At 36.7% G+C, this 22,208-nt stretch overlaps 1 protein-coding gene across 2 annotated transcripts; it reads left to right on the top strand.

Moving 5' to 3' along the window:
• The first annotated feature begins 1,260 nt into the window (after window positions 1-1,260).
• On the top strand, window positions 1,261-21,175 carry CALB1 (calbindin 1). 2 transcript variants are annotated; one of them, XM_068983810.1, is made up of 11 exons: window positions 1,261-1,339; window positions 1,871-1,947; window positions 6,055-6,129; window positions 14,928-15,011; window positions 15,116-15,172; window positions 18,592-18,669; window positions 19,423-19,478; window positions 19,568-19,607; window positions 19,735-19,788; window positions 20,651-20,722; window positions 21,062-21,175. In XM_068983810.1, exons 1-11 carry the CDS (start codon window positions 1,261-1,263, stop codon window positions 21,173-21,175), a joined length of 786 nt encoding a protein of 261 aa, XP_068839911.1. The 2 variants fall into 2 exon arrangements, with proteins under 2 accessions (XP_068839911.1, XP_068839912.1); XM_068983811.1 differs by lacking the exon at window positions 6,055-6,129.
• Window positions 21,176-22,208: the final 1,033 nt, after the last annotated feature.

Raw genomic sequence — 22,208 nt, forward strand, 5'->3', positions numbered from 1 at the left:
GAGAGACATTACTTTGCCAACAAATGTCCATCTAGTCAAGGCTATGGTTTTTCCAGTGGTCACGTATGGATGTGAAAGTTGGACGTGAAGAAAGCTGAGTGCCGAAGAATTGATGCTTTTGAACTGTGGTGTTGGAGAAGACTCTTGAGAGTCCCTTGGACTGCAAGGAGATCCAACCAGTCCATCCTAAAGGAGATCAGCCCTGGGATTTCTTTGGAAGGAATGATGCTAAAGCTGAAACTCCAGTACTTTGGCCACCTCATGTGAAGAGCTGACTCATTGGAAAAGACTCTGATGCTGGGAGGGATTGGGAGCAGGAGGAGAAGGGGACAACAGAGGATGAGACGGCTGGATGGCATCACCGACTCGATGGACATGAGTTTGAGTGAACTCCAGGAGTTAGTGATGGACAGTGAGGCCTGGCGTGCTGCGATTCATGGGGTCACAAGGAGTTGGACAAGACTGAACTACTGAATTGAACTGAACAAATACTCATGTGATGGTCCTCAACAAGCACAAAACAGAGTAGCTATTGATATCTATAGTTCATTGCATATGTTCATCACATTAATCTAATATTTGCTAAACTTTCACCTGACTTTGTTCAAACAAATACTCAAATGTCTTGGAGAAATCACACCCACACAGAGACACATGCACAATATAAGCATCCTTTATGTGGTTCCACCCTTCATTAACTTTCCTCTTCCATCTGCAAATCAAAACCTCTTCACACACGATATTTCACTATACTCTTCAGAAATAAGATCCCTTTCGGACATGAGAATGTGGAGGGAAATGAATGTTTTCCGCAACCTGTCTCTAAGCTAAGGATTTCCCACCACCTGCTGCTTTCTGCACTTCACAACTAGTGCTCCAGCTCGCTTTCCTGGGAGGAGAGGAGGAGACGGGAAGGGAGGGGTGGAAGGTTGCTGCGAGCAAGAGGCGGGATTGAGGGATGGGAGGCCGGGGCAGGCGTGGCCCGGCCCCACGGCGAGATAAATACGGAGAGCGGGAGCCCCGGCGCAGAGGACTCCCGGGGACGCCTGAGCCGAGCAGCACCGAGGACAGCGACTGGCGGCGCCGGCGCCCTGCGTTTCCTTCTCCTGCAGCCCGGGATTTCTTCTTACACACACACACACACAGACGTCCACACTCGCGCACGTGCACAGACTCACGCGCACCTATACCCTGAGGTCCTCACCCCACTTCAGCGCTGACACGCGCATACTCCACGCAGACCACCCACTCCGCTCTACGATGGCAGAATCCCACCTGCAATCATCTCTGATCACAGCCTCACAGTTTTTTGAGATCTGGCTTCATTTCGACGTTGACGGTGATTATCTTTTATCTTTTTAACTGCTTGAAGAACCTTGTCCCACCCTTTTCCCTTCCTTGAGCCTCCTGATCCGATTATCCTTCATTTCTTTTCTTTGCTTCTTTCCCCATCTCCCTAATCTCTCTCCAGTTGGCTGCCAACCATGAACTTTAAAGTGTATGTGTTGTTTCTATGTTATCCCAAAACCTTGAAAGTTTTTTGTTTTTTTTTTTTCTCTCTCTCTCTCCAAGGATGATACAAATAGAAGCTGGGGGGTTGGGGTGGAGGGTAGCGACAGCGAGAGAGACCCTACAGTGCAAAGTTTCTATGGCTACACTCATCAACCCAACCATCCTCCTTTGCCCTTAGTGGGTCTCTCCCAGGAGGGGACCACTGCCCTGTCGTGTATCTTTTGCGGGTTAATCAATAATCAATATTAAGGCCAAGATGGGACCTCTCCAGTGGCCGGAAAATAGCCATTGTGGACATTGAACGGGGAAGAAACTGGAGTGAAATGTCTGACAACTGGGTGCTTCTTTGTCTTTACAGGAAGTGGTTACCTGGAAGGAAAGGAGCTTCAGAACTTGATTCAGGAGCTCCAGCAGGCGCGGAAGAAGGCTGGTTTGGTAGGTTGAAGTTTGCAAGGGAGGAAAGAGACCTTTGTCTTTGAATAAATATTCTAGCGTTCTCATAAAGAGCCATCGAAATCAAATGGTTTCTGGGAACGTAAACATTTATTTACTGAGAAGGGGAGAAAGAGTGCCTTTTGAAATTGCGTAGGGATAAAGAGAGGGAGAAGGAGGGGGAGACGCAGAGACAAAGGAGAGAGAGAAAGAGTAATTCCTTAAAGGGAAAAAGCCTTACAATATGAAATCAGAGCTTTTAAAAGATTGTATACTTGTATTTTAATAGTACTTAAAAGGAAAGTGTGGGTGAGACCTGTTAGCAGATCACCACCTCTTCTATTGAGTTCAGTTAGGTAATTTTTAACCTCTCTTTAATAGCCTGAAAAGTAAACGAGTAGAAATACATTTCTACCCCTTGGAGGTCAGGAAACCAATCTGTAGATTATGGATCTCTCATTCGATTGCCAATTAATGCCAATTATTATTCTTGTAATGTTGATGTGGTTGGAGTGAGGAGAAAATGTCCTTCCTCACTGGGGGAAATTTGTACAACTTTGCAACATAATAATGAGCAGGAAATTTAGCAAAAAGGGGGTTCATTTCTGTTGTGAGGAAGAAAATCAAAAGTTAGTGATGTAAAAAGTAATTTTAAGAACTTGACACATTTTAAACAAGCAAAGTGATTCTCTAATGGGAAGCAATTAGTGGCATTTTGAAAACTAGCTATATTTGTAATTTAAGCTATCAGTTAATTTTTACTAATTATGAATAGCTTCCTTTGGCATAAATTAGCCTGTTAAGAATATATATTGTCAGCATAGAGATTTTACATTATATATATTCATATATATGAAGATACAAAGATATATCTTTAGAGGAAAATATAATTGTGTGAGCTTTTAGCAAATCACCACCTCCAGCACTGAGTTATACACATAATAGTATACATAAATGGGCTTCTCTGGTGGATCAGATGGTAAAGAATCTGCCTGCAATGCAGGAGACCTGGTTTCGATCCCTGGGTCAGAAAAATCCCCTGGAGAAGGGGATGGCAACCCACTCCAGTATTCTTGCCTGGAGAAACCCTTGGACAGAGGAGCCTGGTGGGCTGTGGTCCACAGGATCACAAAAAATTGGACAAGCCTGAGAAGTATGGCCATACATATATATATCTATACATATAATTCACTAATAATCACCTTTTTGTTCTATCTAAATTGAAAATTGTGTGGCACATATCTCTGTACACATATCAAAAGAACGCCTAGCCCTCCAGGCTCTTCTGTCCATGGGATTCTCCAGGCAAGAATGGGTTGCTGTGCCCTCCTCCAGGGGATCTTCCTGACTCAGGGATTGAACCCAGGTTTCCTGCATTGCAGTCAGATTCTTTACCATCTGAGCCTACAGGGAAGCCCAAGAATACTGGAGTGGATAGCCTATCCCTTCTACAGGGGATCTTCCCAACCCAGGAATTTGAACAGGGGTCTTCTGCACTGCTGCAGGTGGATTCTTTACCAGCTGAGCTATCAGGAAAGCTCCAAAAGAATGCCAGAGGACACTAAAATGATTTATAATGCATTAAAAGCTATCAGTTGCTAAAATTCAATGATTTAAATCAAATTGATTTAAAACCAGAGAGCACTCTGGGACCCTGGGTCAGGAATATACCCTGGAGAAGGAAATAGCAACCCACTCCAGTATTCTTGCCTGGAGAATCCCATGGACAGAGGAGCCTGGCAGGCTACAGTCCATGGGGTCACAGAGTCAGACACAACTGAGCAGGCACAGGACACTCTGGGAATTGTTTTATCCAGATTTGATATTACATAAATTTGAAAGTGTAATAGGATGGGATCAAATAAAATTGAAAATGTTTTATATACTCTCTCCATACCATCTTATACATTACCATGTACATAAATTCATGCAATACTATCATTATAGATCTATATATCTTTGACTAATAATACAAAACATTTTCTTCTACAGTTAAAATATATGTATTTAAAATATCTGGTTGGGAAATCTTACTTACCATAAAACTTCTAATTAAAACCTTTAAAGATGTTTCCAGCAGCTAAATGATTATATTTTAATTTTCTAAGAAGTAATTTTAATATTTATTTTCAGCTTAGAAATTTAGATATTTAGAAACTCTATACATGTTTTCAGATATTTCTTTTCCTCTTCTCATTTTAATATATATACTTTTTGTAAACAATGACTTCATCTTAGTCTTTTTAAAATTTTAGATCTTAATTATTTTTTTCTACTGTATGTTTCCAATCTTAGAATATTGGAAGATGTTATTGTTGGATTATAATCCAATAACACCAAATCTGAGCACAGGTTCAGGATTATATCAAGTTGCTTAACAGCTTGATTATTGTAATATAGGTTTGAATAGTTAAAATCTAAATCAAGATATGAATTGAAACATTCATGTACTAGACAAATATTTCACTACTGGCCTCACTGTATTAAATCAATTTTTATCTTTTTTTTCTTCTCTCTTTTTTTTAGAACTTAAAGGTTGAACTTATAAACCAGGTTTCTTTGCATTTCTAGCAATACGATAACAGATTTTACTGTATTAATGGAAAAATTATTTGGCTTAGCATATTAATAATGTGAAATTTCAAAGTTTCACTAATATTAACTGTAGGTGAATATAACATTAATGAAATATCATAACAATATACTTTCAGAACTAGCATTTTCCACTAAATAGTCTTTAAATTTACATTTATTTTTTATAAAGCTTTAACTTATTATCATTATCATTGTAATTATGTTTTATACTGTTTAAGGTAATAAAGGTAAGTTGAAATTAATCCATATTGGAAGAGGTTTTTTAAGGCTATTTTAAGCTGTTTAATTACTATTTGTTACCTTCTATTAAAGAAATTTACCTTTAACCAAAGTAGGATTTTTTAACACGAATAATAATAATATTCAGCCTTAGTACAGTCCTCATACTCTATTAAACTATTTATCCCTAGAGCAAATGTGTGTGATAGATACTATCACCATCTTCTTAGTTATGATAAAAACTGAAACCTTAATTTACTTTTCCAAGGGCACAGAATAGGACATTCATAAAGGCTGACCTATTTTACATCAGCTTCAGTTAATGCAATAGGGCTCTTTTAAATGGGCTATGTTGAAGACCCAAGGGTATAAAATCCAACTTCCTGAATACTAGTTCTATCTATGTTCAGGTCATTAGTTTACAGTTCAGAGCTATCTATTCTGTCAATATGTGAAGAGGTTATGTAAGCAAGAAAATAGATTGAAAAAGATAAGTCAAACGAGATGAAAGCTTTCACTTTGTCCCTCTTCAATATATCTTCTGTATGTAACTAAATGGAAATGAGAACATCCTCTTGGTAGAAAATGGAAACAAGGAAACACTGGAGAACTACTCCCTAAATTACTCTTGGAAACAAAGATCTTTAGCATATACAATCAGTAATCCAAACTAAGGTCATCAGTATTGCATATTTTTAATGAAAGTATAAATTGGTCATGTCATTTTTGTTAATTTGACACAAATTTTTCTGATTTTTAATTTGTAAGAACATTTCCAGCTTCATCCACACTGGAAACTTTTTTTGTTTAGAAATGAGTTGCTTTTGAACATTCACATTTGCTTGTCCAAATTGAAAACACAATATTAACTTCCATGGATAAAGCATGTTATAATAAGGAAAATGTTATAGGATAATTAGTGCAGCAGTATAAAATAATCTTCCCTGAAGCAAGTAATGTTAAGGTGCATTCATGAGGATCACTATATTTAAATTCACTAAAGGTTATGAACAGAATAATTCTGACTACATTTTTAAAGGATAACATATTCTCAAAACTAATAATAGAAGATAAATCATAATGACTGATTCAGAAATTATGTCTTTCATTTCAAATGAGTAAAACTGGTACAACAGTTATATCCTAATTTTCATGAAAAAGTTAATCAATATGCATAATTCTAAATGGTTCTAATTCCAGTTTTTCTTTGTAACAAGTTATTAACATGATAACAAGCATACTGTTTGTTTGTTCTTAAAAAAAACCTTCTTCTTACCTGGCTTGTTATAATTTTAGGAGTTATCACCTGAGATGAAAACTTTTGTGGATCAGTATGGACAAAGAGATGATGGAAAAATAGGAATTGTAGAGGTAAGGAATTTATGCATTGTTCTCATATGGTTTTAATAAGTGAGCTTTCTGGAGTTGTATTCAACTCAAACATGATAGGCAAAACCTGTTCTAAGAGGCTTATTTTACTTAAGTAACATGCTATCTTTTGTTCAGAGATATAAAAATCAAAAACTGCTCAGAAGTGCAACAGACCTAAGAATTTTTATAATCCAAGCCAAAATTTAATATATTAGGAAACTAAGACCTAAAGAAGTCAAATGATTCATCTCTGGCTATGCAACTCTCTGCTGGCCTTGGTGCAGTTAGAGACTCAAGTTCGCAACTTCTGGATGAGTACTCATCCCATTACCTTACCAGCCTCAGTTCAATAAAACGCTAACTAAGAACACGGTTCACTGGAATTTCTTACTAATAGTGTAGATTTTTCTATTAGAAAATAAAATGAACTATTTGCAGGCCCTAAAGATGATATCATGGCAAAAAGTTGCATCTTGTTTTCTGAAGTTCCATTTTAAATTGCCAGTTGGCCATGTAAAAACACAAGAACTTAAAGTGAGTATTTTATGATGTGTAGGTGTTTCTTTTGACTATTTAAAAGCTGAAACTTCAATGTCAAATCTTATCTTTTCCTAGTGAGGACAACTTTTTTGTCTATGAATCAAGGAAGCAAAACTTTGACTATACATTAACTCTTTTGCATTCTTCAGATATGTGAAACAGTACTTTTACTTTTATAAAATCTAATGTCTTAGCTACTTTCTTTATCTCTGCAACCAATTAGAGAAATTGAGTGGATAACTTTGTCCAGAAAAATTAATAAGGTCATAGTTAAAAATATATCAAATAATAGACATAATTATGTTCTTTATATAATGTTCTTAGTGTATTAGATTGTGAAGTATTCTTAGTCATAATTTACCTTTGATTCAGAGAACTAACCTGGTTTTCAAAAATTGATGTTATAGGACACCAGTGATGTCAATGTGAAATATACTTATTTTTAAACAGCTACTACAAATAGAGTTAAAGAAGGACATACTATTATTATCTTTGTAATTAAAATATTTCCCTGGAGTATACACTTTTCCCTTTGCCTATGCATAACTCATTACTATATAAATAGATAAATTAATAGTAATGGGACTTATAGATTGACATAGAAGCCAACTAATCAAAATGTGAATCATCAAGGATAAGAAATAACATTGAAATGAACATAAATGACATGACATAAATCTAGTTATTCAAAACTAGTCAGAAATTCTGAAATCAGTGAAATTATAGATGTGGGTATTTGAGAGTTTGGCATACTTTATAATTCTAGTACAGGAAAGACTGTCATCTTGTATTTAATGTATTTAACCTTAAGGACTCCAATGGGCTCAGCTATTTTTAATTTCTTCTGTGACCCTAGGTTGTTAACAATAGCACAAAAAGCATGGATCTGATTCACATAGATTCTATATTTTCAAAAGGATAAGATGAAAAAAGCTACTTTGAATCTATATTTTACTGTATATTATATGGGATGGTCATTTATGAAGTATTATTTGAGGTCTAATTTGAATGAGAAGCTAGGAGTTATTACCAGATACATTTTCCTAGAGATTTGATGTAAGGAATTTCCACAGAAGTTTGGGAAAGAAACTGTTACATGAAAGAAAAGGATTTCTGTGTGAGGAAAGATAGAGTTAACAGAAGAGAATGAAGAAGTTAATGAAGACTGAAATGAAGACTTGAGGAACTTTTATAGCAATAACAGTAAGAAAGAGAATGTTCATTTATTTGTATGACATTACACAATCATGGAACCCACTCTAGTATTCTTGCCTGGAGAATCCCATAGACAGAGGACCCTGGAGGGCTATAGTCCAGGGCTAAGGGTTGGACACGACTGAGGGGACTGAACACGCACACAATTATGGAGTGTTTTCAAACACATGATCTCATTTGATCCTCATAATAACAAAATAAAATAAATTTATAATTGAGGAAAGCTGTAGCTTAAGTAGAATTTCAGCCACTTTCCTCTAAACCACTCAGCCCTTTTTTTTTTTTTTTGCAATTAATAAGTCACATGTTTTCTGCATTAAAAGAAAGTATTTTCAAGCTTCAGTTCATTGGTTACTTATGGCAAGGCTTAAATTTAGCCTGGTTGAACAGGGATGCACAAAGTATAGAGAAGTTATTTGACCCAATCACTTGAAACGTGATTTGGGAAGAACTTTCAATCAGTGAAAGGACTTACCTGGTGGCTTAGAGGGTAAAGCATCTGCCTGCAATGCAGGAGGCCTGGGTTCGATCCCTGGGTTGGGAAGATCCCCTGGAGAAGGAAATGGCAACCCACTCCAGTTCTCTTGCCTGGAAAATCCCATGGATGGAGGATCCTGGTAGGCTACAGTCCAGGAGGCTACAAAGAGTCAGACACAACTGAGAGACTTCACTCACTCATTCATTCAATTGGTGAAAGCAGAAAGAGTTTAAAAGAAGAGAAGTGAAACACATAAGACTTAATTAGAAAATTTAATTATTCCAGGACATGGAACTTTTTGTTGCATGGGACCCAGAAGAAAAGCTAGCCAAGGTTTCTCACTTTAAGGGTAAAGAAATTGAAGCTCAGAAAGGTTGAATGACGTGTCTAAGGTCCCACTGGCAAGGAGTGACAGAACATTTATTCAGGTCTAGATCTGACTCTGATTCCAGAATTCTTTTTGTTAATCAGAGTTATCAGCCAAGACACAGAAGGAAGTGAGGAGGGTCTGTACTTGGAGAAACGAGGAGAGAATGGGGGAACAGGGAAGAGATTGCTGCTGTCGTTCACGTGCAGGTTGATTGTACTTAACCTGGTTAAGGAGGAGGGATAAGGAAAAAGGAGAGATTCCGAAAAATCATTGGAAAAAAGGAACTGAAAGCTACAGATTACATGTACAAAATGGAGGAGAGTGGGGAATGCCTGAATTTGTAATGTGCCCTCTAGTGTCACCAGTAAGTTGTATTAAATCAAGTTCATCCTTTCTGTTTTCCAATCTGACATATATCACTTGCTAAGAAATCCTATGTATAACATGGAACATAAATACACGAATTTCAGCCAGCTTTGAGGGAATTAAAAAAACCCAGGTTTTCCAGAATTTATAATAGTTTACAGATTCCAATCAGCTCACATCAAGTATACATAACTTTCATGTTCAAAGTGAAAAGAGATTTGATTTGCTTATGTATTGCCCACTTAGTAGGTGTTATTCAAGGGCTCCTCAAAATCTAATCCAAGTAAACCAAATGGTATTTATGTGGTAGTCTGCTTTCCAGGTCAAATTGACATGGCTCTAATTGAAATGTGTTGTTCAAAAAATCAGAAAATATAGTGGTTAACTTTCAAACTTCTGTTTTAACGAAGTTGACTGACACTTTCCAACAACATGCTGTTACTACCTAGACATGTGAAAACATGTAACAAGAAGGGCAATGTACAAATATGCTTTCTTGTGAACTTTTAGGTTTCATGTCTTTTAAATAGATTTTCAAATTCACACAAATACAGCTTGATAATAAAGAGATTGTTGATACAAACTCAAAACAGGAACTCTGAAATTCTGAGATAATTTAACAAATACCATGGCAGTCAAATGTTCTAAATTTATTCAGACTAATAGCTCTATTGCAGAGAAGATTGATTAAAATAGTCAAAGAGGGAGACTGAATGATTTAGCAGATAATAGAAATTCCTTCTCTGGTGCTCACATTAAGTATAGATGTTTCCCTTAGCTGGATGTCAAACCTGCAAACTTTTCACCTGATTGCTTGAGCACTGTGTGAGAAAATAGCGTCCTCTCGAGTTTTACTGTGTCTATTTGTCCGGGTCAGTGCATCCACTGGAAAAAAATAGATCTGAAAGCTATTTCAGTTGTAAAATTGTAATAACTCTCCCAGGGAAGCAGGCATTTTTCTAGACTTTCCTTCTTTTCTTGATAGTGGGATTTGAGCATATAAATTTAACCATAATAAATGTAATTTTTAAAATAGTAAACTAGTTTTCTACCTCAGGCTTTCCTGGTGATTCAGTGGTAAAAAATTCCCCTGCAATGCAGGAGGCTTGCAGGAGATGAGGGTTCAATCCCTGGGTCAGGAATATACCCTGGAGGAGGAAATGGCAACCCACTCCAGTATTCTTGCCTGGAAAATTCCAAGGACAGAGGAGCCTGGAGGGCTACAGTCCATGGGGCTGTGAAGAATTGGACATACCTGAGCAACTAAGCATACACAGTTTTCTACCTCAGAGTTTGGGGAAATGACTGACAATAAAATCTGATTTAGAACTCCATTCTTGATAGATTTTTTAAATAGTTTATTAAGACTGAAGATTTTAATGGAGGGTGATAGTTAAAGGACAAGAGTCTCAAAATCAAAACATCAGACTGATTTCAAATTTGGCTCCAACTGTAAGCTATGTGATAGCAGGTCATTTCCCTTCTCTGAGCCTGTTTCCTTGGTTGTGAACACAGATGGCATATGAATATCAACATCAGATAACACATGTTAAAAATAGATAAGCCCTGGTACACTATAAAAACTAAGTAAATGTACTTGCTATTATTATTAAAAATAAAAATATTTCATTAGAAAATCTATGCCATTTTTCTTAACGTCAGTCTTTTTCCCATTCTTATAACTTGTCAAATTCAAATTATTAAATTCAACTAGCCTTTAATTTGTGTGATAAGATTATTTGCCTTTTAAATTTCCTAATTTCCTGGACTCACCTCTCATTGGCTAGAAAAATATTTCTTTGGCTTCCAAACCAAGAAAGTGAATGTTTTACTAATATGTGTTGAAAGAATCTAACATGCACCAAAATTGTCTTCAAAAATTAAGCTTTGTGTGTATGCTTTAAAAGATATACCTCAGTCATTGTCATTTATATTTCTTGTAAAGTTGTCCTTCATGTCTTCTCCCAGCACCTAGCATGTAGCTTTACCACTGTAGTTATCTCTTGCTTTGAAATTGTCTGAAACAAAATTTTTAATTTTCTGCCTCCCTGTAAAGTTCTTACTGTCAGTGACTATGAATCCCCAGCATGCAGTCCAGCGCCTCATAGGTTCTGAATCACGGCCACGTGAGCCACAGCAAGGGATTTCAACCTGATCCAAAACATAATCAAGAGCTCCATATTATGGCTAGTAATAGAAGAGAGGTGGTAAAGATCCCTGTCCTGGGATAGGTTGGTTCCTTTGGGGACCATATCTGAGTTGAAGAGAAGCAATGAGGAAGTTTATTAAGAAGTGCTCTTGGAATCAGTGCCTATCTGAGGGAAATAAAAGAACAAAGCTGGGCAGAGCAAGACGTTGGGCTATGAAACAGTCTCAACGTTAGCTGACCCTACAGTGAGCTCTGAACTGGGACAAACCTTGGGAGATGTCCCAAGTTTTGAGTGAGAGAGCTAGGTTTTATATCCCTATGTGCATCTTGGGAACATAACTCGTCAGCCCAGGTAATCTCCCAAAGAGACCTGACAGCTGGGACCACGACAACACTCCTAGCACCTAAAGAGAACTGTGGATGGCAGTCACAGTGGCCACTCCAACCCCTGTCCACAGCTTAGTAGCAAGCTATTTGAATTCTGGCAGCCTACGCTGACCCTGGATAGTCAACTGCCTTCATTCATTGGTTGAGTAAAATATCTATAGAAATTCTTGCAGGTGCCAGGCAAAAAAACATTAATTAAGTCACAGACCCTTTCCTCAAGATGTACAGAGACTGAAACAGAAGCCAGGCAAGTAGAGAGAAATCTTTGCCTCCCCACTCTCAGGGACAAGCAAGCGATTTTCATAAATGAAGCTTTGAAAGATTCTCCTAGTAGCCACACTTATCTGACTTCTATTCATTTCTCTGCTTTTCTTAACTCTCTTCTCCAACTCATAATAAAGTTTTGAGAGTTTATAAAAAAGCAGGCTGGTGGACTGAAAATTAAGAAATCACCAATAATCTTGGAACAAGTAATACAGGCTACTCCTGTCGACAAGAGTGACTTAGCAAAAGAGAGGCAACAACAGCCCTACTTAACAGCTTCTATAAAAGACCTCAGTCACATTGTAGATATGGTCTTAGAATCAACAGCTGGAGAGTTTCGGCACCCAGCTCTGAAATTTTAATATTGATTCATATGCTTTCCCTAGTGGTCCATTGATTAGGACTAGGTGCTTTCACTGCCAAGGGTCTGGGTTCAATCCCTGGTCCAGGAACTAAGATCCCACAAACCACATGACGTGGCAAAAAATATGTAAAAAAAAAGATGATTTGTTATGTTATTTGTTTGTTGTGAAGGGGCTTCCCTCATAGCTCAGTCAGTAAAGAGTCTGCCTGCAATGGGGGAGACCAGGGTTTGATCCCTGGGTTGGGAAGATCCCCTGAAGAAGGAAATGGCAACCCACTCCAGTATTCTTGCCTGGAGACTCCCATGAAGAGCCTGGCGGGCAACAGTCCATGGGATTGCAGAGCGTCAGACACAACGTAGCAACTGAGCACATAGCTACATCCTATCCACACATACTTACTTTTTTCTTAGTGGCTGGTTTGTCTTATGACAGTGTTTTATGTGTTTAAGAATCATTGCTAATGTCTATAAAATATGATGGTACTGTATTGAATTTAACATTAACAGTTCAATTAAATTAAAAGATTGACTGTGTTGCATGTAGATATAATATGTATTTTATTATAATTAAACCAAGTAGGAGCAAAATAGCAGGGGTGAAGAAATATGCATTTATACTAAACATGAAGAGCAATTTTACCATCTTTATATTTGACATCCTTAGAGACCTGTGAACTTCATGCAAGTTATGTAAAGTTTAATTTTTGAAACAAAAGAGGTTAAAATTTCCCTAATTTTACATGTGGTCATTGCTTGCTAGTTTAGTAATTTAGTTTTTCTGTTTTTATCTATTTGGTTGGTTTTGATAAGTAGATTTTTAAAGAAAAATTATTATTTTGTTCAAAACAATGTACAGTAATTTTGAAAATCCGAACAATATAGAAAATCACAACGAAGATAAAAAATATATGCTCATTACAAATCATGTTAAGTAGGTACTTTTAATGAAGTAAAATTATTAACCAAATCCAAACATTTATGTCAAGCACCTAACATGTTGAGTACCACACTAAGTATTCAGGGGATGCAGACAAAGAATAGTCTTTACCCTCCTGAAATGGGAGGGCTATGGGTAGGTCTACCAAAAGCTTACAAAGGGGTATCTGACAATTTACATACCAATAAAGAAACAGTTGGCATTGGCTATTTCCTGTTTCCTAAATTAATGCTTACATTAATGCATAACCATACTATTGACCTTTGGAAATAAGAAAATGTTTTCTGATAGTCATACTAAACATCCTAATAAGATATCTGGCTCTGCCCCTTCATTTTATCCCATTATTAGTGCCTGAATGATTCTAATTTGAAATATTATTTCAAAGATCTAAAAATAAGATAAGTTAAAGGACATATACAGCATAAAGAAGCTGAGGTTACTTGCATATAAGATAGAATGATACATTTTATATTTAAAATTTTTTAATGGACCTAAAAGGACAATATATATATATTTTTTAAGTGTGAGAGTCTGTTCTATAATTTGGTAGACTTTTGGGATTTATGCTGACCTAGAGGTTAATCTAGACCATGGGTTTTTTAGTTTAAAATTCACAGATGAGGGTCCATGCCTGTACTTCAGGGGATTCATCAACTTCTGGGAATTAGATGAAATATAGTATTATAGGTTCATTCTTTAATGGTGAAAATGCAGTAATTCTAACAGCTTCTCAAAGTCATTTTGAACCCAATACATTTAAGAGACACTGGTTTCTATTTCCACTCCTCATTTTAAGTGATGAGCATGCTAAGTTCCAGAAACAGCTGAGGGAGTTGCTGCGGACCACAGCTAATTAGCAGCTGCCCAGGAATAGAGCACACACCTTCATTAGGCCATCAGTCCAGCTCCCGCCCTCCCTGCGCACAATAGATAGATTGTATTCGTCATAAAATGGGATCTGGAGTCCTTCTTTCCACCAAAAAAAAAAAAAAAAAAAGGAGCATTCAAGTTACAAAATGAGATCTTAGGAGAAATGTCAGTGGGTCACTCAAGGGAGATCATCAAATAAAATTTAAGCCCTGGACTCAAGCAACAGATGTCCTTTTAGCAGACACCAAACATTTGAGAACTGATATTCCCTGTTACCATTCAGTTTCCACTGTTCACTGTAAAGTGTCTTTTCCCATCTCTCTTTCTCTTGTTTTACAATTGTCCTGAGTTTATATTCCATTGCATCTCTTAATAAGCTTTCTCCTCCGACTTTCAGAATTCATTTCTTGCCGTCTGTGCTCCCTGCTACATTCATATATCTCAGCTTCTTCTTTTATGAAATGCGTGGCCCCACGTGTGCCATCTTCTGGGCCCTCACAGGAAAAGACCTGATCTGGCTGGGGCACAGGAAAGATGCAGGGGTCGAGCCACCGGCATGAGTCTGCCTGTGTGTCTAGCAGACGAGAAGTGTCAGTCACCCTTCCTTGCGCTCCCCAGGCATGCTTGCTGCAGCCTCCTCCCTGACCTGAGAACCGGTCCCTCAAAGGGCAGCAAGCGCTGCAAAACACGATGGCACTTTGTAGGGACAAAGTATCCAAAAGGGAAAATCGATTGCCATGTTTCTCCTCTCCTAGTTTTCTGGGTAATAAAATCATGGCCAAGCACAACTAAGAGCAGGAAACGAGAGAGACTTGCTTTCGAGCTCCTCACACCAGCTTCTTCCATCTTTTCCAGTTGGCTCATGTGTTACCCACGGAAGAGAACTTCCTGCTGCTTTTCCGATGCCAGCAGCTAAAGTCCTGTGAGGAATTCATGAAGGTATAGGAAACCTGTCACTGAGTGAAATCTTCAGATATCTGAACGTAGGGGAATTATGACCTTTTCTAACGTGTTTGGTCTTCCTTATCCAAAATTATTTACAGACATGGAGAAAATATGATACTGATCACAGTGGCTTCATAGAAACTGAGGAGCTTAAGGTAAGCAAAGAAAAATGTGTACATTTTCCCCTTTCAAATACAATCATGAATTTCGTGGTTTTTTAAAAAAAAAACTTCCCACAAAAGAAACTAACGTTAAGCAATGGCACATTTTCATCCACTCTTCCACATGGTTAATAAAGTACCCCATCAAAAAAAAGACTTCAAGTACCTTTTGAAATTCTATTCAGCAGTTGACATTTTCTGTGGGGTGTACTAATTGTTAATAAGGGATAGACAGATGATAGAGAGATAGATTTATAATGGCATACTAAGCCAAATAAGTCAGGTTATTTTCATTAAAATTTGACATTTTATCTTATAAACAACTATATAGATTTCCCTTTAAAGATAAAGAAGCAACTGTTGGACACCAGTTGTATGCCAGGCACTTTATACACGTCTTATTTAATCTTTTTGTGAGTACTGTGGGATTAATGTTAACTCAGTAAGGAAAAAAGTGAAGAGAAGTTAAGTGATGAACTGAAGTCTACACAGAAACAGGACATAGAGCTGTGATCTCTGAACTAGTTTGTTTCCAAGGCCCCAGGCTTACAAAGTCCCACTATAATCAAACTTCTGAAAAACTGTAACTTTGGAAATGAATTTATCAATTCGTATCTCAGAAACGTACATAGGAACTGGTAGGAGAGGAGGAAGATAGGAAGGAGAAGGTAAAGAGATCTGAAATCAAGTCTTGTCTCTGGACAAATGTCTTTATCATTCTGCCTCACTTTTTCATCCTTTATATGAGGGTAATAACACTTACCTTTCAATTTATTGTGAGGCTCAAGTAAGATGTTGCATCTGAGAGGTTTTGTGAAATACAGGTACAATAGAAATTATATTATTCATGAACTCAATAATTTACTAGCCTTTCAGAAATACAAAACCATCTTTCCCTCATTTTTTTAAATTGACCTCAACACTTCTCAGTCTGAAAGTCTCTATTTTCTCTATCTTTAGGATATAGAGTAACTAGAAGGGAAACAAATTAATAATTATTGAGCACCTGTTATGTGGCAGGCATAATACTAGGCTTAACATGTATTTTATCATTTAATCCTCAAAGAAAATTTGCAGAGGAGGTATTATAATTCCCATTATACAGACAAACTGAAATTCAGAGAAATTAGATAATTTTTCAAGAGTACTCAGCTGCTTGGGGAAAAAACCTGGCTTTGGCCACAGAATATCTGATAATAGCAATAATTTTCTTTCCCACAATATCAAAAGTTTTCAGCTTTAGTCACCAAGAGTTACCTCTTCTGCTCTTCTGTAGGGAAACAGGAATATCAAACATGGTTTCCCGGTCATAGTTGAACATTGTTTGAGTTACACGTATTTATATAATCGAGGGCTTCCCAGGTGGCACTAATGGTAAGGAACCTGCCTGCCAATGCAGGAGACTCAGATGTGGGTTCAATACCTGGGTCGGGAAGACCCCTGGAGGAGGCCACAGCAACCCACTCCAGTATTCTTTGCCTGGAGAATCCCATGGACAGAGGAGCCTGGCAGGTGACAGTCCACAGGGTCACAAAGACTGAAGCTACTTAGCACACATGTATAATTGCAAAATCGTTAAAGCATGTGGGACTAACAACACTTAGAAATGTAAACATTTTTCGCATGATATCACCAAAAACTATATTTTTCACAAATTTGTAATTCAGCAACCCACAAGGTAACAGTTAAATTATTGTGTTTTTATTCTACTAGACCAAAAAAATTCTTTTAAAAATCATTTCAAGTTTATAAAGAAACTTTAGCTCATTTCCAATACTGACCTTCTTTGTTCTAAATTTTATTCTCAGAAGAGATTCTAAATAGAAGTACTTCTCTCTGGGGAATTTTGAAGATAAGTTGGCATTCTTTTTTAATGGATCTTTCAAGAAAGCTAATTTTAAGATTCCATAATGGAGTAAAACATTGCTTGCTCTCAGACATGACTTTGAATCTCAGCGTCCTGAAGTTTCTCCCAGGCTATTTTTGTGACCACCATTTTAGTCTCTGATGAGGATTTTTAACCCAATTAGTCTCTGACAAAAGCTTCATATGGTTCAAAAATAAAATTCATCCCCAACAGATAACTTTGAATTTTCCATGCTTCACTTTGAATTTTAAGTGGAATGTTTGAAGTGAAAATAAAATTATGAAATATAATAAGGAAAAAGTCTCCTTCATTGAAAATAATGAAGTTAAATCATCCCAGCAGAACTAGAAAATTTGGGAGGGAGATATATGACAGCAAACCTGAAGAAACCCGATCCTTTGGTATTGTCTTAACATATCAGCTCAGTTTTCCATAATTGCAGTAATTCATTTTTCTGAAAAATAAAGAAATTGCAAATGAACAGCACTAGACAAAGTGAAAAACTATTATATTCTTAAGTACTTAGATTGTCATTTATATAGCAAGCTTTTGAAAGCTTTTATTTGATTTATTTCTCTGGTAAAAAAATTAAAATCACTCCTAAATGTCAACTGTCAAATTAATAATCATCTTTTTTTGCATCTTTCCCATATTAATTTCTACTTTGGTGTGATTTGTATCCTTCAAGAATTAGGTAACGCCTGCAGCCAACTATTTTAGTTTGAACAGTCAGGTGAAACACTAACCAAGGTGCTTTGGACTGCATCAAACCTAAAAGCTAATCCAGCCTCTAGTGAAATGTGCTTCATACTGGCTATACACTGATAAGGAAATACAGATTGCAAGGGCAGAAAATGCACTTGAGATTAAGGGTAGATCTCCACCTTGTATACTAATAATCATTCACATACTTCAAAAAGGTATAAGGGGGTCCATTCTGTTTCTTGGGCTTCCCAAGTGGCTCTCCTGCCTGCCAGTGCAGGAGACATGAGAGACGCAGGATCAATCCCTGGAGGAGGGCATGGCAACCCACTCCGGTATTCTTGCCTGGAGAATCAAACCCATGGACAGAGGAGCCTGGCGGGCTACAGTCCATGGGCTTGCAAAAGAGTCGGACACGACTGAAATGACTTAGCACGCACACACGCACAGTGTTTCTTATTTCTTGGAGAAGAATCGCATGAGTATCTGTGAAGATACCATTAGGAAGAAATGCATCCATTGGGCTGGGTGGCTTTATAAGTTTTTACTCTGATTCCTACATGGTGCACAATCTAACTTCTCTTTTAATTGAAATCATAAAAGCATAGCATACCATAGCATGGTCTGACAGATCAGTTCTCAGTAAAAGGCAGATATCACGCCTGTCAAAGGCAGCATCCCTGCTGGAATGCCAAGAGGACCTCTCTTCTAATGTCCTCCTTTTATCCAGTCCTAGTCTCAAAAAGAGACTTTCTTTGTATTCCTGGGGTGTTCCATTTCAAGGCAGGCTGTAAAGAAGGCAGATTGTTATTGATGAAATTTATCTGTTTTTTTGTCTTAACAGAACTTTCTAAAGGACTTGCTGGAAAAAGCAAACAAGACTGTTGATGATGCAAAACTAGCTGAATATACAGACCTAATGGTAGGACTGATCTTGGAAAGACTATAGCCAAGAGCCTACGAAATATTACTGTGTTCTGGCTAATTCCCAAGACTACACAGGATGAAATGAATAAACCATGGTGTGGGCATCATATGCACACATGTATCATTTCACTTGAAAAGTGAAATACCTGCAAAGCTTCTGCCTTGTAAGGCTAGCTTCAAGGCTCCGTGTATGAGCGTTTCCTTTTTTGTGGAGTTAGGTAATTTTCAGCTATCAAAAGATCACTTACTCAAAAATTTATTCTGTAAGGATTTATCCATATTATCTGCTTTACTCTCTGATGCTCTAAAAGAGGAAAACAAGTTAAATATTTATTTTCCTACTATTATTTGGAAAGTTTCAGGATGTGTACTGCCAGATACCATATCTCCCACATCTTGATACATATAAACATACATATTTGCAGGTTTATATGCAAATATAAACATATACATATTTGCAAGATATTGCAAATATAATACATACATATATTGCAAGAAAAATGAACAATGATGTTCCAGAAGTCTAGTGTAAGATCACTCTTATTCTATTTTCTATTGTTGTCATAAACTTTGGTAATTGACAAGTCACGGAACTGAAATTTTTCACCAAAATTTTAATAAATGCTAGTTTCTAGAATTTTGCCATCTATATAGGTAATTGATTACTCAAACTTCTTTATTTTGAATTTCCTTCTCTATGCAACAGGTATTTTTTTTTCAATACAAAATAATGCCTTCTGTCTTTCAGCTGAAATTGTTTGATTCAAATAATGATGGAAAGCTGGAATTAACTGAGATGGCCAGGTGAGTTTAGGAGCTATGCAAATAAAACCATTATAAGCTGACCTTTGTCAAAAATCTAATGCAGTTATATAATGTTTTTCTCTCAAAAGATTACTACCCGTGCAGGAGAACTTTCTTCTTAAATTTCAGGTATTTCTCTTTTTCTCTACTGTACATAATATTTCTCAAAAGGTTAAAACGTGGGATATCTGCCAAGGGAAGCACAATGAAATGTAATTGTAGCATTTTAATCTTTGCCCTCTTCTCTATCATCTAGGGAGTCAAAATGTGTGGGAAAGAGTTCAATAAAGCTTTTGAGTTATACGATCAGGTAAAAAAAAAAAGTGTTTCTTATCTGTAATTTAATTTTTTAGAAAAATTTGGAAAATGCTCAGAAAGGGAAAAAAAGCCTCAAACTCAAGGTTATATTTAAAGAAACATGAGCTATTAAAATTATTCAGCCAATTTATTCTTGTCATAGGAAATGAATTACGTTATATCCCAAATTAGACGAATTTGATTCAAATGCCATGCTACATTTTATATCCTGTGAGCTGTGAATAAGATACCAAACTCCTCTGACCCTTAATTTCCTCATTTGTAACCAAGAGATAATAATAGTCACTCTGCAGGGTGGCTAGATGAAAATATCCAGAGGGGATTCTCCCACGTAGGGGATAGTGAGATCACATGTGTGAGGAAAGGTTGTGTATGACGTCAGTAGTTAACATGCTCTATCTCTTCTCATTTCTTTCCTCCTGGACCAAGCCAGTCCTCTGGAGGCCCTAGTACAGCTCTCCCGTTGCATGATGTGATAACAGCCCGCCTCTATTACAGGCTGGGAATATACTTCCCTCATGCCTATGTCCTCCCTCCAGCAAAACATTTGTGATTAATTTCTTACTTCAACGAGAGGTAGTGATATTGTTAACATACAGGGAAATAGTAAATGTAAAACGGCTTTGAAAATTTCGAAGCATTTTACAAATGTAAGGTGCTGAATGAGAGGAAATTCGTATCTGTTTTGGAACTTTGGAGCAGTTCAAAATTTGAAGGTCTGACCTACAAGGTTAGTATATCTGCCAAATTTGCAGTAGGTAGATTTTCTGAGGATTTCAATGATTTCCATTTACTGCCTTTGCATTTTTTGCAGATGAGGTTGCTTATATATTGTTTTATTAACCCTCTTGTAGGATGGCAATGGATACATAGATGAAAATGAACTGGATGCTTTACTGAAGGATCTGTGTGAGAAAAATAAACAGGTAATCTAGTTACCTTGCCATTTCCTTCTTAAGCAGACTTGATGGATCCATCCAGATGCAACCACACATCTACTCTGGAGAATCTACTTTAAAACTTTATAGAGGAGAAGCAGATTTCAGTTCTTAACTTGATTTCATACTGGTCTGAATCAGTGTTTAACTATGATAAATAGATTTTAAAACAACCTTGTGATTTATTCACATTTGTATAAGAATTTAATCCAACTCTTCTTAATGGATTGGTATAACAAGCAGTTTTGTCTCATATTTTATTACTTGACAGTGGTTAATTCACTTCGATGTTTAACTGGATTGTAATACCATCTATGTCCTATTTAGGATCTGGATATTAATAATATTCCAACATACAAGAAAAGTATAATGGCTTTATCGGATGGAGGGAAGCTATACCGAACGGATCTCGCTCTCATTCTCTCTGCTGGTGACAACTAGGGTTGATGACCATGATACTTATTAGTGATACGTTGTATCTAAAAAGTAATTGTGCACCATAAGGATGTAGGCTGTATTTTCTTTTCTATCTGTAAATTTAACTGCATATAGGTAATTATCCAGGATCTGTGGCACACTCTTTTCAGTTTGTTTCTATACTCTTTGTAATGTACAGTTTTTGTAACCATATGACTGAAAAGGAGGATGTCTATGCTTAGGCCAGTCAATACACCCAATTAAAAGAAAAAAATAACCTAACCTATTCTTCCTTCCATACATGTCATTGGACAAGAGTTCCCTCAAACATCCACCTGGATTAGTCTCTAAAATCCTAGTCTCTGATGTTTGTCACTATTGAATAGAAGGATTATACATAACAAGCTAAGCATTCTTATTTCAGACAATCTGAAGTCTGCCCAACAAAATAGTTCTAAGCTGTATTTCCAATTAGAAGAAATGTGCTTTTGCATCTAAAATACCAAACTATCAATCCATAGTTAATCGCGGCTCTGTGAGGTTAACAGTCTCACTTCACTGGGCAAGATATGGTGAATCAGCAATACATCTACTGCTTGAATTCTTATCAGTCTACTGGTTCACGTTGATTTGATGACAAGGAAAAGCAGACAGTGCATAGATCTACCTAATTCTACATTTGTATTTATAAGTCTACTGTCAAAGCGTAGGACCTCAACCCGTTTTCTAACTGGTTTCATGTCTTACAGCCTATAATTATTCTAGGAAACTGCTGTTTTATGTCATAGTCTATGTACTATCTGATTAAATTATATATATCAAGTATCCTGGTGTTTACTTTGCATACTTCTTGGATTTTCTTTCTATGTAGAACTGTTCTTTTCCACCCAGGGTAACTGCTGTCTCTGAAAATAATTTTTTCTAGCTATGACAGCTCTATTTTTACTACATAAGTGAATTTTAATGTAAAATTCATAGCACCCTGATTATTGAATGCTACATCAACAATTTTGTCTATTCTGTGAATTCTGTATTTCATATTGAGATCAGCATTCAA

The sequence above is a fragment of the Capricornis sumatraensis genome, chromosome 11 (assembly GCF_032405125.1).
Source record: "Capricornis sumatraensis isolate serow.1 chromosome 11, serow.2, whole genome shotgun sequence".
NCBI lineage: Eukaryota > Metazoa > Chordata > Mammalia > Artiodactyla > Bovidae > Capricornis > Capricornis sumatraensis.

Coding starts and splice junctions, on each gene's coding strand:
- CALB1 (XM_068983810.1), top strand. CDS start 1,261: ATGGCAGAATCCCACCTGCAATCATCTCTGATCACAGCCTCACAGTTT. Junction 15,173..18,591: donor TAGAAACTGAGGAGCTTAAG/GTAAGCAAAGAA, acceptor TTGTCTTAACAG/AACTTTCTAAAGGACTTGCT. Junction 20,723..21,061: donor TGTGTGAGAAAAATAAACAG/GTAATCTAGTTA, acceptor TGTCCTATTTAG/GATCTGGATATTAATAATAT.